Raw genomic sequence first — 18,781 nt, 5'->3', positions numbered from 1 at the left:
GTTTAGTTAACCCACTGGTGTTCAATCTTTTTAGACCGAAAAAAAGTGATTTTTTTAAAAAATTGGTTCTTCATCAGAAGGGTATACGGAACTCTATGACTTATATGACAGTTGCTATTTGACCACAGTCACAAATATATATATATATATATATATATATATATATATATATTAGGGCTGTGCAAAAATTAATTGCGATTAATCGCATCCAAAATAAAAGTCTGTGTTTACATAATATATTTGTGTGTGCTGTATATAATTATTTTGTATATATAAATACACACACATGTATGTATATATTTAAGAAAATGTGTTATTCATATATAAAATATTTATATTTATATAATATAGATTATGTATTTATATACATATACAGAATTTAAGCACAAATAATTCTTAAATTTATACATGCATGCATAGGTATTTATATATACAAAATAATTATATACAGCACACACAAATATATTATGTAAAGTCAGACTTTTATTTTGGATGCGATTAATCGCAATTAATTTTTGCACACCCCTAATATATATATATATATATGTCGTGGACTTGATTTGAAAAAGCTAAATGGTCATAAACAAAGTGTATTGCAAAATTGAAACCCTCCACCACCCCCACCCCCACCCCCACAGACACACACATGAACTAGTGTGACTGTAACACAAGCAAGTTTTTGAAAAATGTATGACATAAAATCAATCATTCAGCCACAATGCACACAGACAGCAAGGGGTAGGCAACATAATGCATGCTCAATTGGCTTTATGCACAGCTGACCTACTTCCTGAACTTCAACTAGCTCCTTGTTTCCTGTCTGCCATTATTGGACAAATTGATTAATTCAGGTCTGTCTGACCTCAGTAGCCACGGCAACAATAATCAGACACACCTGAATTAATCAAGTTTGTCCAATAATGGAAGACAGGAAACAAGGAGCTGGCTGAAGTTAAGGAAGTAGTGCAGCTGTGCATAAAGCCAATTGCTGTAAATAATATTTTTTAGAATTAATGGCTTGCTCTAACTGTTGCTCTGATTTCGTCAACAACAGGCGCTTTTGCACCCCCTGCTGGTGAGATTACTAACAGCAGATGGAGATTATGCTCGGTAATCTACTGCTTTTCCTGCAGTTCCTGGATGTCAATGTTGAATTTACTGTGGAATTTGAACCACTGAATTTGTGGAAGCGAGTTTGCAAAGCGAAATAAAATGGACCGAACATTGCCTGTTGAATGTTATAGGTTGTATTTTTAAACAGTTTGAATATTTTGGAAGTGAAATATGAAAGGTGAATATGAAGTAAATGTGTTTATATGTTTTGAATTGAAATATCCACAGCTTAAATATTGGAAAAACCATGCTGAATTTCAGCCTATAAACCAAGCATGGTTAATGCAATGCAATGCAATGCAAAAAATAAATAAATAAATAAATAAAAAAATCAAGTAGTGCAGTTCAACAGGCTTTTTTGTTTCAAAACATTTGCCATTATTTTACTTCCATAGAATTTTTAAATATATCCAAATCAACTTAATAAAAAGTAGTATAGGATACATAAGTATTTATGTCTAAAAACAACTAGAGAATTTATAATCATTTTATATTATTACATTTTATATTATTACATATTACATTTTATATTTTATATAGAGCTAGTGTATATAAATCTAGTGGTTTCTAGTGGAAACCATGGCATTACAGACGTTTTTTCTTTCTCTTTTTTATTCCCACCAGATGGCACCAATCTGCCTTCAAAAATTGGATTTTAAAGGTCTATATTTTAACATGAAATACTGCTTTAATTAAAAAGTAATAAAAAAAGATATTCTTTTCGATGGGAAAGTTTTATGATAATTATTGCATAAATATTAATTAGTACCATTCAATTCTCTCAAAATACAAAATATTATCGAACGAAATATATTGATTTTACTGAAAATTAAAAAAAGAAAAGTTACATTTCATGGGTTCGGACACTTTTAAATGCAAACAACACAAGTGTGACCCCCAATGAACAATACCAGAGTGCTATTTATGCAAAATTATATACACTGTGAATACATGCTAATAGCGATTAGGTAAGTGTTAAATCATGCCAAGAAAATGCTAAGAACTCCATTAGTAACCATATGTGACAACTACCAACCACCTAGTGATACCATAGCAACTACCCAGAACACCATAGCAACCACCATGGACACCCTAGCAACTACCTAGAAAGGCATGTCTAGAAAACTAGCTATAGAAAATCATGCCAGCATCTAGCTAAATATGCTAGGAACATGCCAATCATGCTAGCATATATCTAAAAACATGCTAACAACATGCTTATCATGCTAACAACACACCAATGATGCCAGCAACATGCTAATCATGCTAACATCTAGCTAAAAACATGTTATAATGCTTATTTTTGCTTGCATCATGCTAGCAACATGCTAAGCATGCTAGCATGATGCTATCAACATGCCAATCATGCTAGCATATATCTAAAAACATGCTAACAACATGCTTATCATGCTAACAACACACCAATGATGCCAGCAACATGCTAATCATGCTAACATCTAGCTAAAAACATGTTATAATGCTTATTTTTGCTTGCATCATGCTAGCAACATGCTAAGCATGCTAGCATGATGCTATCAACATGCTAATCATGCTAGCATGATGCTAGCAACATTCTAATCATGCTAGCATCTAGCTAAATACATATTAGCAACATGCTAATAATTCTAGCATGATGCTAACAACATTCTAATCATGCTAGCATCTAGCTAAATACATGTTAGCAACATGCTGATCATGCTAGCACATAGCTAAAAAATGATAGCAACACGCTAATCATGGTAGCATCTTGCTAAAAAACTAGCTAACCACACGCTAGCAACCGAGCGGCGAGTTTTCCGGATGACCAACGGACACGATTTTCTTTGCACCGAACTTGTTCGAACCCATTTCTGACCCATTCATTCGCATGCGGTCTGCGAAACTCCATAGCAAATTAATAACTTCCGGTCGTTTCGGAGCCGTATCGGAGCTGATTTCAACTGCCAGTGTGAAGGCGGCGTAACCCAAACGCCAGGATGCTGATATACACTAAGAGCTGCATAGCAACCACCCCACACAACTAACTACCAGTAAGTGTTAAATGAGTAATATCACACTCAGAGCAGTGTTATTGCTGTATATCAGCACGGCTGTGATTTGGCCATAGCTAGGTACACTAACAGCTCCATCTAGCAACATCTTAGTAACAACCTAGAACACCCAAGCAACCACCTAGCAGCCGCCCTAGCAACCACCCAGAATACCCAATCAACATTAAAGAAACCTCATATAACACCCTAGGGACCGCCTAGCAACACCATAGCAACATCAAAGAACATCCTAGCAACTGCCTAGCAACCACCTGAACACATGAATAAGCCATACCTCAGCACCCAAACATCGTACAGACAAATTTAATAATGTATGTATACATTATTATATGTAACTGAACAAATTTAATATTTGTATATGTATATAAATATGTATTTTTTTGAAATAGTCTATTCTCAGTGACAGCTGTGTAACTGTGTGCGTACCACTTTTACTGTACATGGTGCATACGCCCTCTTGTCCTGTGGTGTGTCGCTGAATAATGACGTAATATATTTTGACTGTGTTTTGATCGTTCATTTGGCGCTGAGACGCGATTGGATCTCTGTCTGTGTCATTCGGTCGAGCTCTTCTCCTCAGGGTGGCCTGATTATCCCATAGATGCGCTTTCTGTTACAGTGAATGGACTCGCCTCAAAAATGTGTTGCTAATGAATGTGTTTCTGCAATATGAAGAATGGAAGAAGACGATGTGACGATCAGAGAGCAGAATTTCCACAGCCAAGTGCGCGAGTACATCGTGAGTACAGAGAGACTGATGAAGAGTGATCGTGTTTGCCTACCGTGTTGTTCTTTATCGCATTTAGCCTCCATTGCGTGTGTTTCTTGAAATGAAAATATATATGGTTGTACTCTCATTTTAATTTTTGATAGTTTCTATGTTGAAAATGTACTGTATTTGAGTGAGGTTCATCAGGCTAGTTTGCTAGTCTGTTAGCTTTTAGTTAGCTAACATTATTGAGCTCATTGATCCCTTTCGGTGGCATTTTATTCAGTTTTATTTATTAAACTAAGCCAAAAGCTGTGGTTAAGTTATTCATTGTAGTCTGTTATTCTATGCAATGCATGATGCTCTGCGTATGCTATATGTTTTGTGACATGCATCCCTGCATTTCTCGAATTAGAGCAGGCGTAACGTTAACAGTTGAGTAAGTTGATTCTATTCTGCACTGACAGCTTGTTTACTGTTGTTGGTATACATAAGCTTTGCAGGTTTGCAGTATTTATTTTGGGTGTCAGTGTGTAATGTGTATCTAATTCCACTGTAAGCAAACCTGTTCTCAAGATATGCTAGTGATTAAATATCACAAATTAATATGCTAACTGGCATGCAAGACTGAACACATTTTGCAGCCTTTACTTGTAAGACCAGAAAACTGTAGTGTGATCCCAGCTGTGGTGTCTGCCTTACAACAAATGTAAAACTGTTGAAAAATGTGAAATAGAATAATGTAGTAATTAATGTTGTTCTTGATCCACACTTTAAAACAGGGAAGCAAGTTCTTCTTTAGAAAGTGAAGCAATGAAATATGTGCAAGATTAGAAATGTGATTCACTCTTGCAGTTTTGACTCTTATTTTCATGTTTGTCAGTACATTTCATATATTGACCTTTAAATTTTACCACCAACTCACGTGCAGTGTAGTTTAATTGTCTAAATTCATTTCAAGGTGTGCAGAAGGGAGATAGCTGTTATCAGCTGCATACAATAAGTTGGTCTAACAAATATCTGTTTTTCTGGTTCTTTTTTGATGCTGTGATAATAATGTTCTAGTAGTTTCTAAACTGTCCTGTTTCTTGACTGTCATTAGAGGATGAAGTTGCTAATATACAATAATCTTGATATATTTTGGCCTTTACCACACAATATTTTCTAAAGCCAACCTTTATTTATTTAAGATTTGAAATGTAAACCAGTATTGATATTTTTTTTTCTAGCTTTTGTGTGTACAGGTTACAGTTTTACTTTTATATATGTTTATGTTTTTAATATGCATTCAGTTAGTCAGTGTGAAATGTACTTTGTTTATTTATTCAAAGATTTTGTGAGTGGTGATTGTGGTAAGATCTCAGCTTCAGAGTTTTTTTTTTCTTCACAAGAATGATAACTATTAGTGTCCACACCAGTGGACGATATCATTCTATTTATTCTAAGCACGTGCTTCTCTGACACTTTAATGCTAAAACTCATTACAGCAGGATGGATTCTTGATTTTATCGTTCATCAGCTGGATCAAATTGTTCTGAATGTGATTCCAACTATATTGTTTCTCTCTCCTTTTATCATTATAGCTGTGGTGTGAACATGCTATTCTATAATATTGAAAACAATTTTTAGAATTATATTGTATTATATACTTTAATTATATACTTTATTGTTATCTTTATTGTTATTGTTGGTGTAAACAGGCCCTAAGGATGGCCTAATGGCCCAGGGCCCTGAGAGTTACTTGTAATACTCTTGGGAGGATCACTGTGAATGTAAAAAAAATATACATTTTATACACAAAATATACATAAATAAATATACATTTAAAAATATATATATTTTTAAAGAAACTATAAAATATAATTACACATATAAATGTACTTTTAGTTTTGTTTTGTGTTGTTGCCAGATTGTAGCATATTGCTTTGCTGTTGCATGGATGTTATGGGTGGATAATAATTTGTGGACTTTCCTTAGTAAGCATCACTAAATATGATAATTGTTTTGGATTGGCCTCTTTGGCTTCAATAGACTGCCACTCGATGTTTGACATTATAGTTTTAAGGTTTAAGATAGGCTGGGCGATATATCGAGTATGTACGATGTATCGTTATATTTTTTGAAACGATATGGAATGAGGCAATACCGTTTATATCGATACAGTAGTTTGATATGAGCACATCTGAAAAATAGCGGAGGTTGCAGTGTGAGCTGCTGCAGTGAAAGTAGCTAGGCTACGTAGTACAATTTGTCCTAAACATGACACAAGCTTATATTAATTGCGTCAAAATCACTTTGATATAGTTAACAAGTTTAAGGCAGCTTGCCGCCCTGTCAAATGCTCTGACAGACACTGTTGCTGACTGACAGATATACTTGCGCTGTTTAATGCGTTTGAGATGTGGTGCTTTCCTCAGTGCTCAACTTACATTTCACAGGTATATTCTCCAACTGTAAATGTTAGAAAGTAAAGCAAATATGTCCATTTCACAACAAATATGTCCATGTCAGAAGAGGACGAGCTTCTGCAAGTGAATCTCCGCTAAAATTCATGCTTCCTTGAACGAGCGCCGGCGCGCGCATGCGCGTGAATAGTACTACGTAGTACGCAATAATTCTGACTAAAATAAACATATTGCTAAAATATTTGTTGTTGGAGAAAATAAATGTGCCATATGTGGAATTTTAAACCTACAAGTATATATTTTTAATGAAAGTGAAAGTGATTATAATGGGGTAATCAAATGCAGGCTAATATAATTAGTTTGTGCGTTTGTTTTTGTTTTTGTTTTTATTTTCATTTTTAGTTTAGCTTTTAGTCAATATAAAAACAAAAGCTTTTTGCACATAATATATTGCATAGCCTATATTATATTTGTTTCCATATCCTTCAATATCAACATTGTTTGTAGGATATCATTGGGCCGAATGTGAATATATATATATATATATATATATATATATATATATATATATATATATATATATATATATATATATATATTAAATATAAAGATTTTCTTTATCTAAATAGAAAACGTAGAAAGTACCGAGATATATATCGTATATCGCCATTTGACCAAAAAATATCGAGATATGATTTTTTGGCCATATCGCCCAGCCCTACTTTAAGATTGCCTCACTATATGAAGGGTTGTCAACCATATTATTTATGCTTTAATACTAGCATTTATTTGTTAATCTAAAGCAACTTAATTTAAAGTCAGCATGAAGCGTAAGTTGTGACAGTCTTTTCTTCCCTATTGTGACATTTATTATATTTTCGGTGCAGTCGTGGGCTTGTGATCTAATGGTTAGAGAATCAGACTGGTCACATGAATGTTGTGGGCTCAATTCTCAATACCGGCATGAAAATATAGGTGGGGGAGTGAATGAACAACGCTTTCTTCCACCTTCAATACTGAGGTGCCCTTGCAGATGTCTGTTAGGGATCTGTAGTTCTGTGAGGCTATAAGCAAGGTGTAATATGAGTAAAAATTCACGCTTGCCCAGCATGTTAACATATGCAGATCCATCAGTCCCTCCTAAAATACTCCCCATGTCCTGGAGCCACATTTATAACCGCTGTGTTCGCAAAAAACAGGCCCTGAAAGACGTGTAAGTCACTTTCAACGCATAAATTGTCATTTATAAAAACAAACTTGACGGGAAAATTTGTACAACTGCAGCTCCTGCACGCAAACTCTGACCCATGCGTACGAACGTTTTGTAAACGGAGCAGTTTGGCGACACCGATGGTGTTGAGCTGCAGTTAAATGTCTTTTTGGTCACTTTTAGACCAGAAATCTAAAGAAAATTATACATGGCCTTTACAGAAAGGTAATACAAATATAATTTCACTCCAGTCCTTGCCAGTGTGCGCGTTGGGCCGTTTAGTGAAACTGACGTATATATAACAGCAGATGAAGTAAAACTGTAAATTTTCATTATGAGTCCTAATCATAAATACTGCATGCTCACAATAAAAGTTTATATAAGTAAAAATAATTATTTAAATTAAGTGTTACTTCTGATATGAACATTTAGATTAAATATGCCATTCTCGTTAAACACTCAGACGTTATGACAACATTGCTGCTGTCTATTAAAAAAAATATTCAATCTGAATTTAAATCGATTTGAATCAATGATTCAATAACTCCAAATCATAAGGACTTAGCTTGTTTCATTACTGGATGAATCAGTGTTTTTGAATGAATCTCTTGAATGAATGATTCAAACACTAATACGTTTTTTTTTTTTTTTTACAATCTTTTACTTGTCATCACATTCTGGTGTAATTATGTAATTGATACAATCTTTATTTGAAAGTTACTTTCAAAAGGTGATATACTTTATTTTGATGGCTACTGTAAACAGTAGTGTTCCTAACTAAAACTTTTATCCCACTACTTTGGTGATAGTTTGAATTATTGTAACAGAAATAATGATGCTGTGTGGTTGAAAACACTGTGAAGCTGTTTCATACCTATACATGACAACTGCTCTCTCGGGCTCAGCGGCAGCCCAGATGCAGACTTGGGTGTTCGCTGTGATTGTACTTATCAAAGATTTAGACATGGCTGGCTGAATCATTTAGGAATAAGTTCGCGTGGGAGTTTGAATCGAAATTGCGATATTTTAATGATTAATTGTATAGCTCTATTGGCAATCCATTGGGGACACACAGCACAAAATCTCTCTTGGGTTAAATTTTCTTGACCACTGAATTTCAGTTAGGTACTACTACCTTAAAGTTAAATGGGCCTTGAATGTAAACTTTACAGTGTAAAAACCCTTGCAGAACTTCAGTGTTTGGAAACTCATTCATCTCCTTCATCTTTTCTAGATCTGCTTCCTCCTGTTTGCAGTATTATACATTGTGTCGTACTGCATCATTTCCCGCTACAAGAGGAAAAGTGGTAAGTATATGAGACTAATCCATTTGTTGTTACTGATCAAACTGTTGTTGCATCATACACATGCAACAATGAATAAATACAGCTTTTTACGTTTGAGATATTATATGATCATTGATGTTACTGAAAAGTAAGCCAGTCATATTTGACACTCACAGGTTGAGATGTCCTTTGAGTAGGGTTGAGTACCATTCACATTTTAAAGAGCCCCTATCATAGCATTTGAAATGTTCCTATTTTTGTTTTAGGAGTTCCCAAAAACAGTTTAACATGCATGCAAGGATAAAAAAAAACACTTTATTTGTCTTATAATATGCATTTGTTTTTAATTGATTTGCTTCACCGACTCCCAAATGATTCGTACAACGACTCATTTTTCCAAACCACTCCTTTGCGTGACGCTAATCGGCGGTGATTGGTCAGATGACAGACCCAGTGATGATGTCAGTACCTGGAAGACTAATTCTAAATGGAACAGTGACGAATTAGACTTCCGGCTTCTGGACCACTCTATTTAGTGATGCTGTTCTATGCTTTTTGTCCATCTCTCTCACCCTTTTCTTTCTTTCTTTCTTCTTGTGTTGCCATTTTGCAATCTGTTCCTCTCCCCCTTACTCTCTAACCTGCTTTGATTCTTGACAGCCTCCATCTGGCGATTGGTTGTAAAGGTTTATTCACATGTTTTTGATTTATGATTAACCAGTTTTCATGTAGCTTTTAGTTAAATGAAGAGAGATCATGCTTTAGACATATTCAACCATCTGCCATGTCTCTGTGTCCTCTGTAGCTATAGCTATTTGTGTTCTCTGTAAAGAACTTTACACTAGATTATAGAAGAGCTGGCTGACATTTTTTTCATTGATAGAGATTGTCAGAGCATCATAGCTCTAAAGAATTAGAGGAACGTAACCTTTATCAAAATTAAAACGACAAAACCAATGACTTTGCATCTGTGGTTATCCCTCTCAGATGACCAGGAAGATGAAGATGCCATTGTCAACAGAATATCGTGAGTATAATCATAATAACAAGTGCCAATTTTTTATGGTACTCTTAAAAGGATTTCCATTTTAATTAATATCAATGAAACTTTAGTTTAATAACATTTTTGTCTGTAAATGTTCCACTGTACCTTGAGTTGTAGACACACTTGTTTTCATCATGGAACTCCATGATCTTGAATGTGTAGTTAAAACTGATGTAAATGGTTAATTTAATTAATATAATAATGAATAAAATGTGCATGCTTTTTACTTTTTATGTTTTTTCTCTATCTCTCTCAGTATGTACTTGTGTACATTCACATTGGCAGTGTCTGGAGGGGCTGTCCTCCTTTTACCATTTTCTATAATCAGTTATGAGATCCTGCTCTCCCTTCCAAAAAACTACTATATACAATGGCTCAATGGATCACTCATTCATGGTCAGTATCACCCCTTTTCACTGTATTTTTACATCTGCATGCTTACATAAGTTTGTTTTCTTCTCGTCTGTGATGCATTAGGTGACTTTCACAGACTGTTGTGGAAATTAAATGCTACTTGTGTGTTGTTCTCTTTAAAACGCAGCCCTTTTTACTCGTCCTTGCATTTCATAAATAAATCGGATTAAAATTAAAATGACTTGTGCACTGGATAATATTTAGAGTATATGATTTTGCTGTTGTCATATTGTTCTGAGTCCATACGTCTCCCATTTATTGTCATTTTAGTATTTTTCTCCTTAGTTTCAGCCATGGCCACAAGGTGGTGTCATATGTCTGTTATTTGTGCGTATGGTTTCTCTGTGCAGTTTTTGGGTGTTTTCACATAATGAGAACATTTGGGGCTTTTGGAATTTTGAAAGTTTAACTTTTGTAATTTTCTTAATTGATTTTAAAAAGGGTAAATCTGTGGGATTGATTTAAACATGGCAAAAAAAAGTGTTAAACCGCACTTTATTATATTATATTTACTAAACAAGGGAAGGGGTTGTTATATAAAATGATATTGATCAGATTAATTATTTGAATTTAAAGTTGAATGAATAGATTTCTCTTTTTTCAGGCCTGTGGAACCTGGTGTCCCTCTTCTCAAATCTCTGTCTCTTTGTGCTGATGCCTTTTGCCTATTTCTTCCTGGAGTCTGAGGGCTTTGCTGGTTCGAAAAAGGTATGTTTGTGTGTGTTCTCCAAGCTTGAGGCTTTGTGTTTAAATACAATGGCCAAGGACACATAAGATTCTAAAGATATTTTTACCCATTTGTACAAACCAATACTCCCAGCACACCCAAGTTTGTGCACTTACTCACCCTTGCTTACCCAAACACACACACACACACGGTTTTATGTGTGACCATTTTAATTTCAGCCACTCCCCCACCCTAAAAAGATAAAAGTTCAAAAGCAGAGCGGTCTTATGTCTCCAGCTCATTCAACCTTGTGTTATTAGTCACTCAAAGAAGGGCTGTCACGGGTGCTCATAGAGACCGTAAACCAGCAAACACACACCGTCACAATAGAGCGTGCAGATAAAAATGAAAGGGTGGGAGGGAATGCATCACGTTGCCCTCTGTCTTACTCTCATCACAGTTTGAAGTCGCTCCTGGTTTATGTCCCTTCTGGCAAAACTACATAAAGATTAGTTGCTACTGTAGTTTATGAGGGCTGCACTCATTTGTACGGGAGCAAGGCGTTCTGCTTCATTTTGTCTCGTTTGCACCATGACTGTTTCTGGCCATTGATCAACCAGAAACACAGGAGAAAGGGAAGCACTGCTTTATGTTGGCCTACACGTCTCGGAATGACCAGTGGAAAGTAATGTATGTGCGCACGTGTACAAAAAGAGAGGAAATGATCAGAAACTGCCGCTTGTATGAAAGCCCCCTGCTGATACAGGGAAAGGGTTAAGTCGTCAAGTGCAGAAGCCCATAAAATCAAGATTTCATGTTTTCTTTTTAAGTATAAAGTCAAATGGCCTGCTTGTGCCAGTCTCCATGTTACTTAGATGGTTAAAAAGGGACGTATATATGGCAAGTTACATTCAGTAACTGGAGGAAATGAAACTGGGTAGTTTGTTAAAAGCTTGTGTGAGCTGTAGCTGGTGCGTTTTATGGGCCAGTGTTTGTATTAGTACTTCATCAAATGTAATAAACAAAACCAACAATATCTGCGGAGAAGAAAAGTGTGTGTGACTGGACTATTTTCCTTTCTATATTCACTTCTGACTGGCAGTCAAAAGTTTGAAATGATTACGATTAGTTTTTTTTTTTCTCACCAATGCTACATTTATTTGATCAAATATAGTTAAAACAGTAATATTGTAAAATATTACAATTTAAAATAACCGCTCTAATGTTATTATAACTTAAAGTCCCCTTGTGGTAAAAAATCAAGTTTTTAATGTTGTGTATGTGGTGTGTTTTTACTATGCTTTAAAACAAACCATGACAAACCATTGCTGAGTATTTTCTTTTAAGCATAACAGACTTCTTTCAAAAACATTAAAAACCAATCATGGTGATTTCTGTGGTTGTGGATCCTAAAGCGTGGTTTTACATCGCACAGTAAGAGAGGTTGTTGCGACCAAAGATACGTAGTCTGCGATCATTTTCTGAAAGTGTCAGAAATTTAGCTTGATCATCTCACAGTGTGTCTCATTTATCAATCTAATGTAGAAAGAAGCGCAGATCCGAGCACAGAAATCATCTTACGGCTGGGTTCACCTGAGTAAACAAAACCTGGCCAAGAAGAGGAAGTAATCTAATAAAAGAAAAATGTATTGTTCTTACTGCAAAAACACCAAACCTTGTAACCTTGTAACAGCAAACAATTACATTAATTTATATGGATATTAAATATCGGTAAGTAAAATCAAATATTTACAACCATTATAAACATGTAGCCTATTGTGGTTCCCTCCACAAGAAATCCTTTATATTTAAAGGTATTCAGAAAAGTAACAAGGATGAAAAATAAGTAGCTTTAAAGTTATATATTAATTCGACAGTCATAGTGGCATTCATTACAAACAACATACATCAAGCCAAAATGAATTTATTTAAAGTGATACTGAAAAGCATTGGGATTACCTCTTATTGGGCAAGTATCCAAATGTGTCCATATTTGCCATGTAACATTTGGTTGCTAAACTGTTATTCATCATGTAGCTAAACAGGCCTTCGTAATCTAGAACTCACATAAAACCACATCCTTCACATACGCAGAAATGCGTTTGGTTGGGCACTGGGCATACTGATTTTACAGCAGACCGTTTAAACTAAGCAGTGTAACTTTTATGTTTGACTGACTGCATTTTAGTTTGATGATGAATGGTTGAAATGTCAAGTTAAGGCTAGAATATGTTGTGTGTGCTTGCCTGTGCGATCAGTTGGATTTAATAAAAAAAAAAAGATATAAGCAAACAAATACAATGCACTAGAGTGTCACAAAAAAACAAGTGTCACAGTTTTTTTCTTTTGTTAATCTGTTAATTATTATTTAAGTTAAATATATTTCATGTAGTCCTATTTATTTTATTCCTTTTACTTATTTTTTCTCAGTTTTTCTCCGTTCAAACAAGTGCTGCTAGTGCGTGATGTGACAGTGTAAATTCTCATGTTCTGTTGTTTATGCTGTTATTTGTGTATGTAAAACTAAACCTCATTTGTGGAATTTTAAAAGAGTCACAGACACCCATGTAATCGGTTAATAATTGACTAATGAGCTTCATTTGTCAGTCAAAATAATCTAAAATGATCAAAATGCTCTCATAACATTTCTCCTCCAGATTTAGCATGCTGCACACAAACACACTAACTCAAAAACCTGCGTACACGAACTGAGACCTGATGTGAGATTTGATTCTAGCCTCCGCTCCCGTCCGTAAATGCAGAGTTTTGTGTGGAAATGACCGTACGCCCAGTTTTCTGTCGTACGTTCTTTTCGTAAACGACTAGCCAATGAAAATGTAACGCATGAAATGGCATATTGATCAACGTGACATGGCGCTAAAACTTAAAACTACTCTTTTCACCTCTTTTTCCTAGCCATGAACACATCCATATTCTCCTCATTCGTTTTGTTCCCTCTTTTTCTCACGCATATACCACAGATACCACAATTGCCAAAGTGTGATTAATTGTGCTCTAATTATTTACCACTATGCATGCCGATGACTTTATTCTTCTATACTAACTTGCGTCGTAGCCTATGATTCAGTCTGTGTCATTATCGTACAGTCTTCATGCATGTCATGTCCAATTTTATTAGGTCTTCAGTATATTATACATTGTAGTTTGTAATGATTTTGTAGGACTGCCGAAATCGCACAGTCTGTAGCAGGCATTATAAGGGTACTTGGAATGGATAGATGCATAGTCTAGCCCTGCAGTTCTGATCATGTACAACAGATGGCAGAATTATGATTTCAGTAAGCATGAACCGAATGCCTCAGTCAGTATCACATTAAAAAACCCTATGCCTCCTAACTCTCTATGATGCACCTGGGTATAGGACTAGTAAAATGTATTGGTTATTATCACAATGCAAAAGGACTCTAACTTAACTGACTTCTTAGGAATCACATAAATCTTTAACATTGTGTGTGTGTGTGTGTGTCTGTCAGTCTCTTCCTTTGTAGTCTGTCCACAATAGGACTGATATTTATTTTTGAGATGTGATTCTCGCTCCCAGGCTTTGCTTGCTAAGGCCATGACACTGTGTATTTACTCTGCCTGCGCCCCATTCTATACCCGTTTCTATGACAACATATGAGTTTCTCTATTTTGACGGGAAAAGGCGCAACACTGGATTGGGTAATATCCTCCATAGTCAAACCTTAGAAAGCGTGATTGTTTGTATGTATTTCTTGTGAGGTTCACTTGAATGCAAATGAATGTGTTGACTGTTCACCACCATCAGCACTGTGTCTGCAATAGTTTGGCTCTGTTACACTAGATGCCTCGACGTGTATTTTAGTGTGTTTGAACAACACACTGAAAAATGATTGCCTGCTTCCCTTTTCTATTCATTTCTGATTTGTATCACTCTTAAACATTTTCTTGGCTTTTAACATCTTGCTGTTTGTGTTCTTGACAAACCCCAGATTAGTTCAGAAGCCGTTCTCAAAGGTCTTATTTGTTAGACACCTCATGCTAACAAGAAAAAGATGGTGACACTGTAGGAAGAGGGATAAAAAGAAAATAAAACACACCCACAAACTTCAAAAGTACTGAAGTGCCTTCCTCAAGTCATATATCCTGTTTTCTCGTCATTTTGACGGGCTTCTAATGTATTAGTCAGAATGGCACATCAATGGCCTGTGTGTGTGTTGATATACAGTGATTCATGTCCCCTGCGTGTTCTGCGCTCTGTTTTGTGTCTCTGACACTGCTCTCGGTGTAGGCTTAAAGAGAAGGTAATGACTACTGTTCATGCTAAGCCTTTACTGATGAGAGTTAGTAGTTCACCGAGGGGAAATCGTAGTACACAGGGAAAACACTGCATGTTTGTGAACGTGCCTGTTGTTCTGTCTGTTTTTTAAGAATTTTGTCTAACTTTGTTGAGGTTCTTCTCTTCTTATCTTTTTTTAGTTTTCCATTTATGCTGGTTACACAGTCAAACAGTCATTTTGCGAATGAAAGAGAGAGCAGTTTGTGACCCTGACGCTGACTGAGGGTGTGTAAGGTCAGGGAGAGCCCTCTTAGGTGACTCAGACCAACAAAACATGCATAAATGCAAACATTCGCTTTTCCATCTATTTATATCTCTCCCCTTTTCTCTGTCTCTCTCTCTCTCTTACACACACACTTCTTGGAAGTCAACCTGGTATTAGCAGCAGTCCGAATAGAGTATACTGCAGTGTGTGTGTACATGAAAGAGTGAGATTGTGTATGTGTAAGGACTAGATGTTGAATATTTTAGAGTTACTATATTAAGCAGTGCTTACATCCCTTCTCAACCCTTCTGGCTTCTCTGCCACGTGTCTATTTCTCCTTCTTAGATACCAAAAAGGTAGCGCTTCACTTTTAAAACTCTTTTCTTCCCTATATTTGTTTTCTTGTTCTAAATACAAGTAACTTTAGAAAAATAGGCACGTGACATCACCAAATGCATATATCCTTCTCTTTTTTTGTGTGTGTGCAGATTTTTAGTTATTTATTGACTCTGATTTTTTTTTTTTGTAACACATTCATTCACAGTTCAAATATAAAAGGTTCAAAATCCATTAAGGGGAGACTGATATGAGGCAGATGTTGTTCATCAGGAAGTCACTTGGAGGTGCTCTAGTTTCTCTTAATCTTAATATCAAGAAAAGCTGTTAACTACTGCCCATACATAAAGTGCATTAAGGACAGAGACAGGTTTCTATTAAGGATGCAGGGAATGTCGACTCTTGGAAAAAGTATAGAAGGGCCAATTGGGTTTAAGGTGAAGGGAAGTAATCCTAATGGGTTCAGTCAGAATAGTGTAATTGCTGGATTAAATTATTAAATTAATGTTGCACATGCTTGCTTAGGGCTGCACGATAATAGTTAAACTGGTAATCACGATTATTCTGCTCAAATTATAATTACGATTATTAATAATTTATATAAAAAAGGGGTAATAGCACATGGACTTCGTTTAAACAATTATTGCGATGCATATTTTTGATTGAGAGAAGTAGAAGTTATCGCGATTAAATTATGATTATTCGTACAGCCCTTTTTTCTTTCTTTTTTTTAAACCGTGATGCTTTTTAGGATTCTTTGAAAACAAAGTTCAAGAGAACAACATTGTTTTATAAAAAAATACAAATTCTTTACATTGATCAAGTCGCAAAAGTTATAATAAAAGTTTGCTTGATAATAAGGTTGCATTAGTTAATGCATTAACTGATATTAACTAACAAGAAACAATACATGCATTACAGTATTATTAGTCAATAAAAATACAACTGTTTGTTGTTCATTCATGTTGGCTCAGGTCCATATTAACAGATGCAACTTTTGATTTTAATAATTTATTAGTAATTGTTGAAATTAATATTAAATATATAGCATAAGCAGACGACAAGACATGCCAACATAGCTGAGAGTTACAGACCAACAGCAGCAAGGAGCAATTAAAGATATTTAAAGATGAGTTTAGGCAAAATGGCTTAAATTATATTCACAGTAACTTATAAAATGATCTAATGGTTTATCACTTTCAAACAATTGGTGGCGCAGTGATAAAATCTATGCGTGACCATGTCTCTCTGGAAGAAGAGATAGTAACATCTCAATGTGACTCTTGTGGTTAAAATTAAAGGAAGTAATGCGTTGTGATCAGAGTGAGGTGACAATGACACATACAAAGTTTGGTGTCGAAATGTGAAGGCATTGCAGAGATAAAGACTTAATAGTCATTTTGGCAGCATGCCTCAAATTTGATGCTGTGGTATACGAAAACGGTTTCGTCTATCGTCACAAAATCCGTAACTTCTAGACGGCAAGGTCTAGAGATGACACGATTCGATTTGGTGAAAATTGGACCAACGGTCTAGGAGAAGTTCGATAAAGAATGTTTTAAAAGAAAATAAAGATGGTGGACAGAAATTTTGGCTGATTATGGCAAACCTGGAATATAGAGTGAGCCCATAAATCTGTTTTGGTGAAAATATCTCAATTCGTTTCAGAATTATAGACATTTATGTGAAAAAAAAAACACGTCATAAATGACTGACGCGTGACTTTGAACTTTACTACCCCCTTACTATCAATATTTTGACATTTGGGCATTGACGTACAGCCAACGACCTATGGTTCCAAAACCTCTGACGGTGGTTTCGTCTCGATCGGTCTAACGGTTTCGAAGTTATTGGCAAATGTTTTTTAAGCGCTAAATCACAATGCTACACAAACCGTAAAGTAAAACCTATCATAGGTGGTATCGTTGGACTCGGCAAGGATTCAGGAACTCAGGGAGATGTCGGAAGAATAAATAAAAATAATAATAGGAATGGGAACAGATACAATCGGTGCCCCTAAATACTTCTAAAACATTCATTCATCTTAGTTTTTCATGCTAACTGATGAAGTTAATTAATTTTAACAATGGGAACCTTATTGTAAAGTGTTACCAATTTCTTAAAAAAAATCTTACTGACTTACTGTTTTCTGCATAGTGAAAGATCGGACTTGTCACAATCTTGCAGTTTACGATCGTGCAATAACATCAATATCTAGGTTCTGTGGAAACAAAGCAAATCAGGAGTGGAGTTAAATGCCACACATCAGGAACTTACTGACCCAGAAAAAAACTCCTAATAGTTTCCAGATGAGCCTCTGGAGTTGATCTCAGACAGTAGTAGCCAGCTTTTTCATTTTAGCCGCAAACTCCGACCGGACATGTTAATAACAGTTCATATAAGTGTGCGTGTTAGTGAATGAGAGGGAGAAAGGTCATTTGTTTCTTTGTGTGTGCTGAGACCTATTGTTGTGTGTGTGTGTGTGTGTGTGTGTTTGTGTTGGGAAGGGGGCTTGACATTGAGGCGGTGTTACAGGGAAGTCCTGGGGCTTCCACAGCCAAATTTCCAATTAGAGCCTCATTTACACCTGCTGATCTGTGTATGTGTTTCTGAATCACTCTTGGCTACAGCCATAAGTAAACTTTAAAACGTGGCGTTTGTTGGTTTCAGGGCATAAAGGCTCGTGTGCTGGAGACATTTGTCATGCTCTTTCTGCTGGGTCTCCTCATCCTGGGCATTGTATGGGTGGCGTCTGCACTCATCGACAATGATGCGGCCAGTATGGAATCGCTCTACGGTATCTCTTTTGAACCTTCTCCTGCTGCTGTGGATGCATGCATGTGATGTAATCAGATATGTATTGATCTGTGGTTTACTGTGCCTGTCTCATTCTCTCATTCTAGATTTATGGGAGTTTTATCTGCCATACCTCTACTCCTGCATCTCTCTGATGGGTGGCCTATTGCTGCTTAGTAAGTTTACAGGAAGCCATCGCTTCTGCATTTAGCCCTTATTGGCC

The 18,781-nt window shown here is 35.8% G+C and overlaps 1 protein-coding gene across 5 annotated transcripts in view; it reads left to right on the top strand.

Annotated features, from left to right (window-relative positions):
• The first annotated feature begins 3,654 nt into the window (after window positions 1–3,654).
• lmbr1 (limb development membrane protein 1) overlaps window positions 3,655–18,781 on the top strand; it is a 37,729-nt gene continuing 22,602 nt past the window's right edge. For all 5 annotated transcript variants that reach the window (XR_016157751.1, XR_016157745.1, XM_089129404.1 and 2 more), the window contains exons 1-7: window positions 3,655–3,903; window positions 8,723–8,795; window positions 9,762–9,801; window positions 10,076–10,215; window positions 10,838–10,941; window positions 18,433–18,559; window positions 18,666–18,734. Coding sequence is in view for 3 of the 5 variants with exons in the window: in XM_089129404.1 (XP_088985530.1) it covers window positions 3,841–3,903; window positions 8,723–8,795; window positions 9,762–9,801; window positions 10,076–10,215; window positions 10,838–10,941; window positions 18,433–18,559; window positions 18,666–18,734 (616 nt within the window). In the remaining 2 variants the exon portion in view is untranslated. The remainder of the gene's footprint in view (window positions 3,904–8,722; window positions 8,796–9,761; window positions 9,802–10,075; window positions 10,216–10,837; window positions 10,942–18,432; window positions 18,560–18,665; window positions 18,735–18,781) is intronic.

The sequence above is a fragment of the Pimephales promelas genome, chromosome 1 (genome assembly GCF_988280905.1).
Source record: "Pimephales promelas chromosome 1, fPimPro1.hap1.1, whole genome shotgun sequence".
NCBI classification, from domain to species: domain Eukaryota; kingdom Metazoa; phylum Chordata; class Actinopteri; order Cypriniformes; family Leuciscidae; genus Pimephales; species Pimephales promelas.
This window is presented reverse-complemented; position numbering and strand designations above follow the sequence as displayed.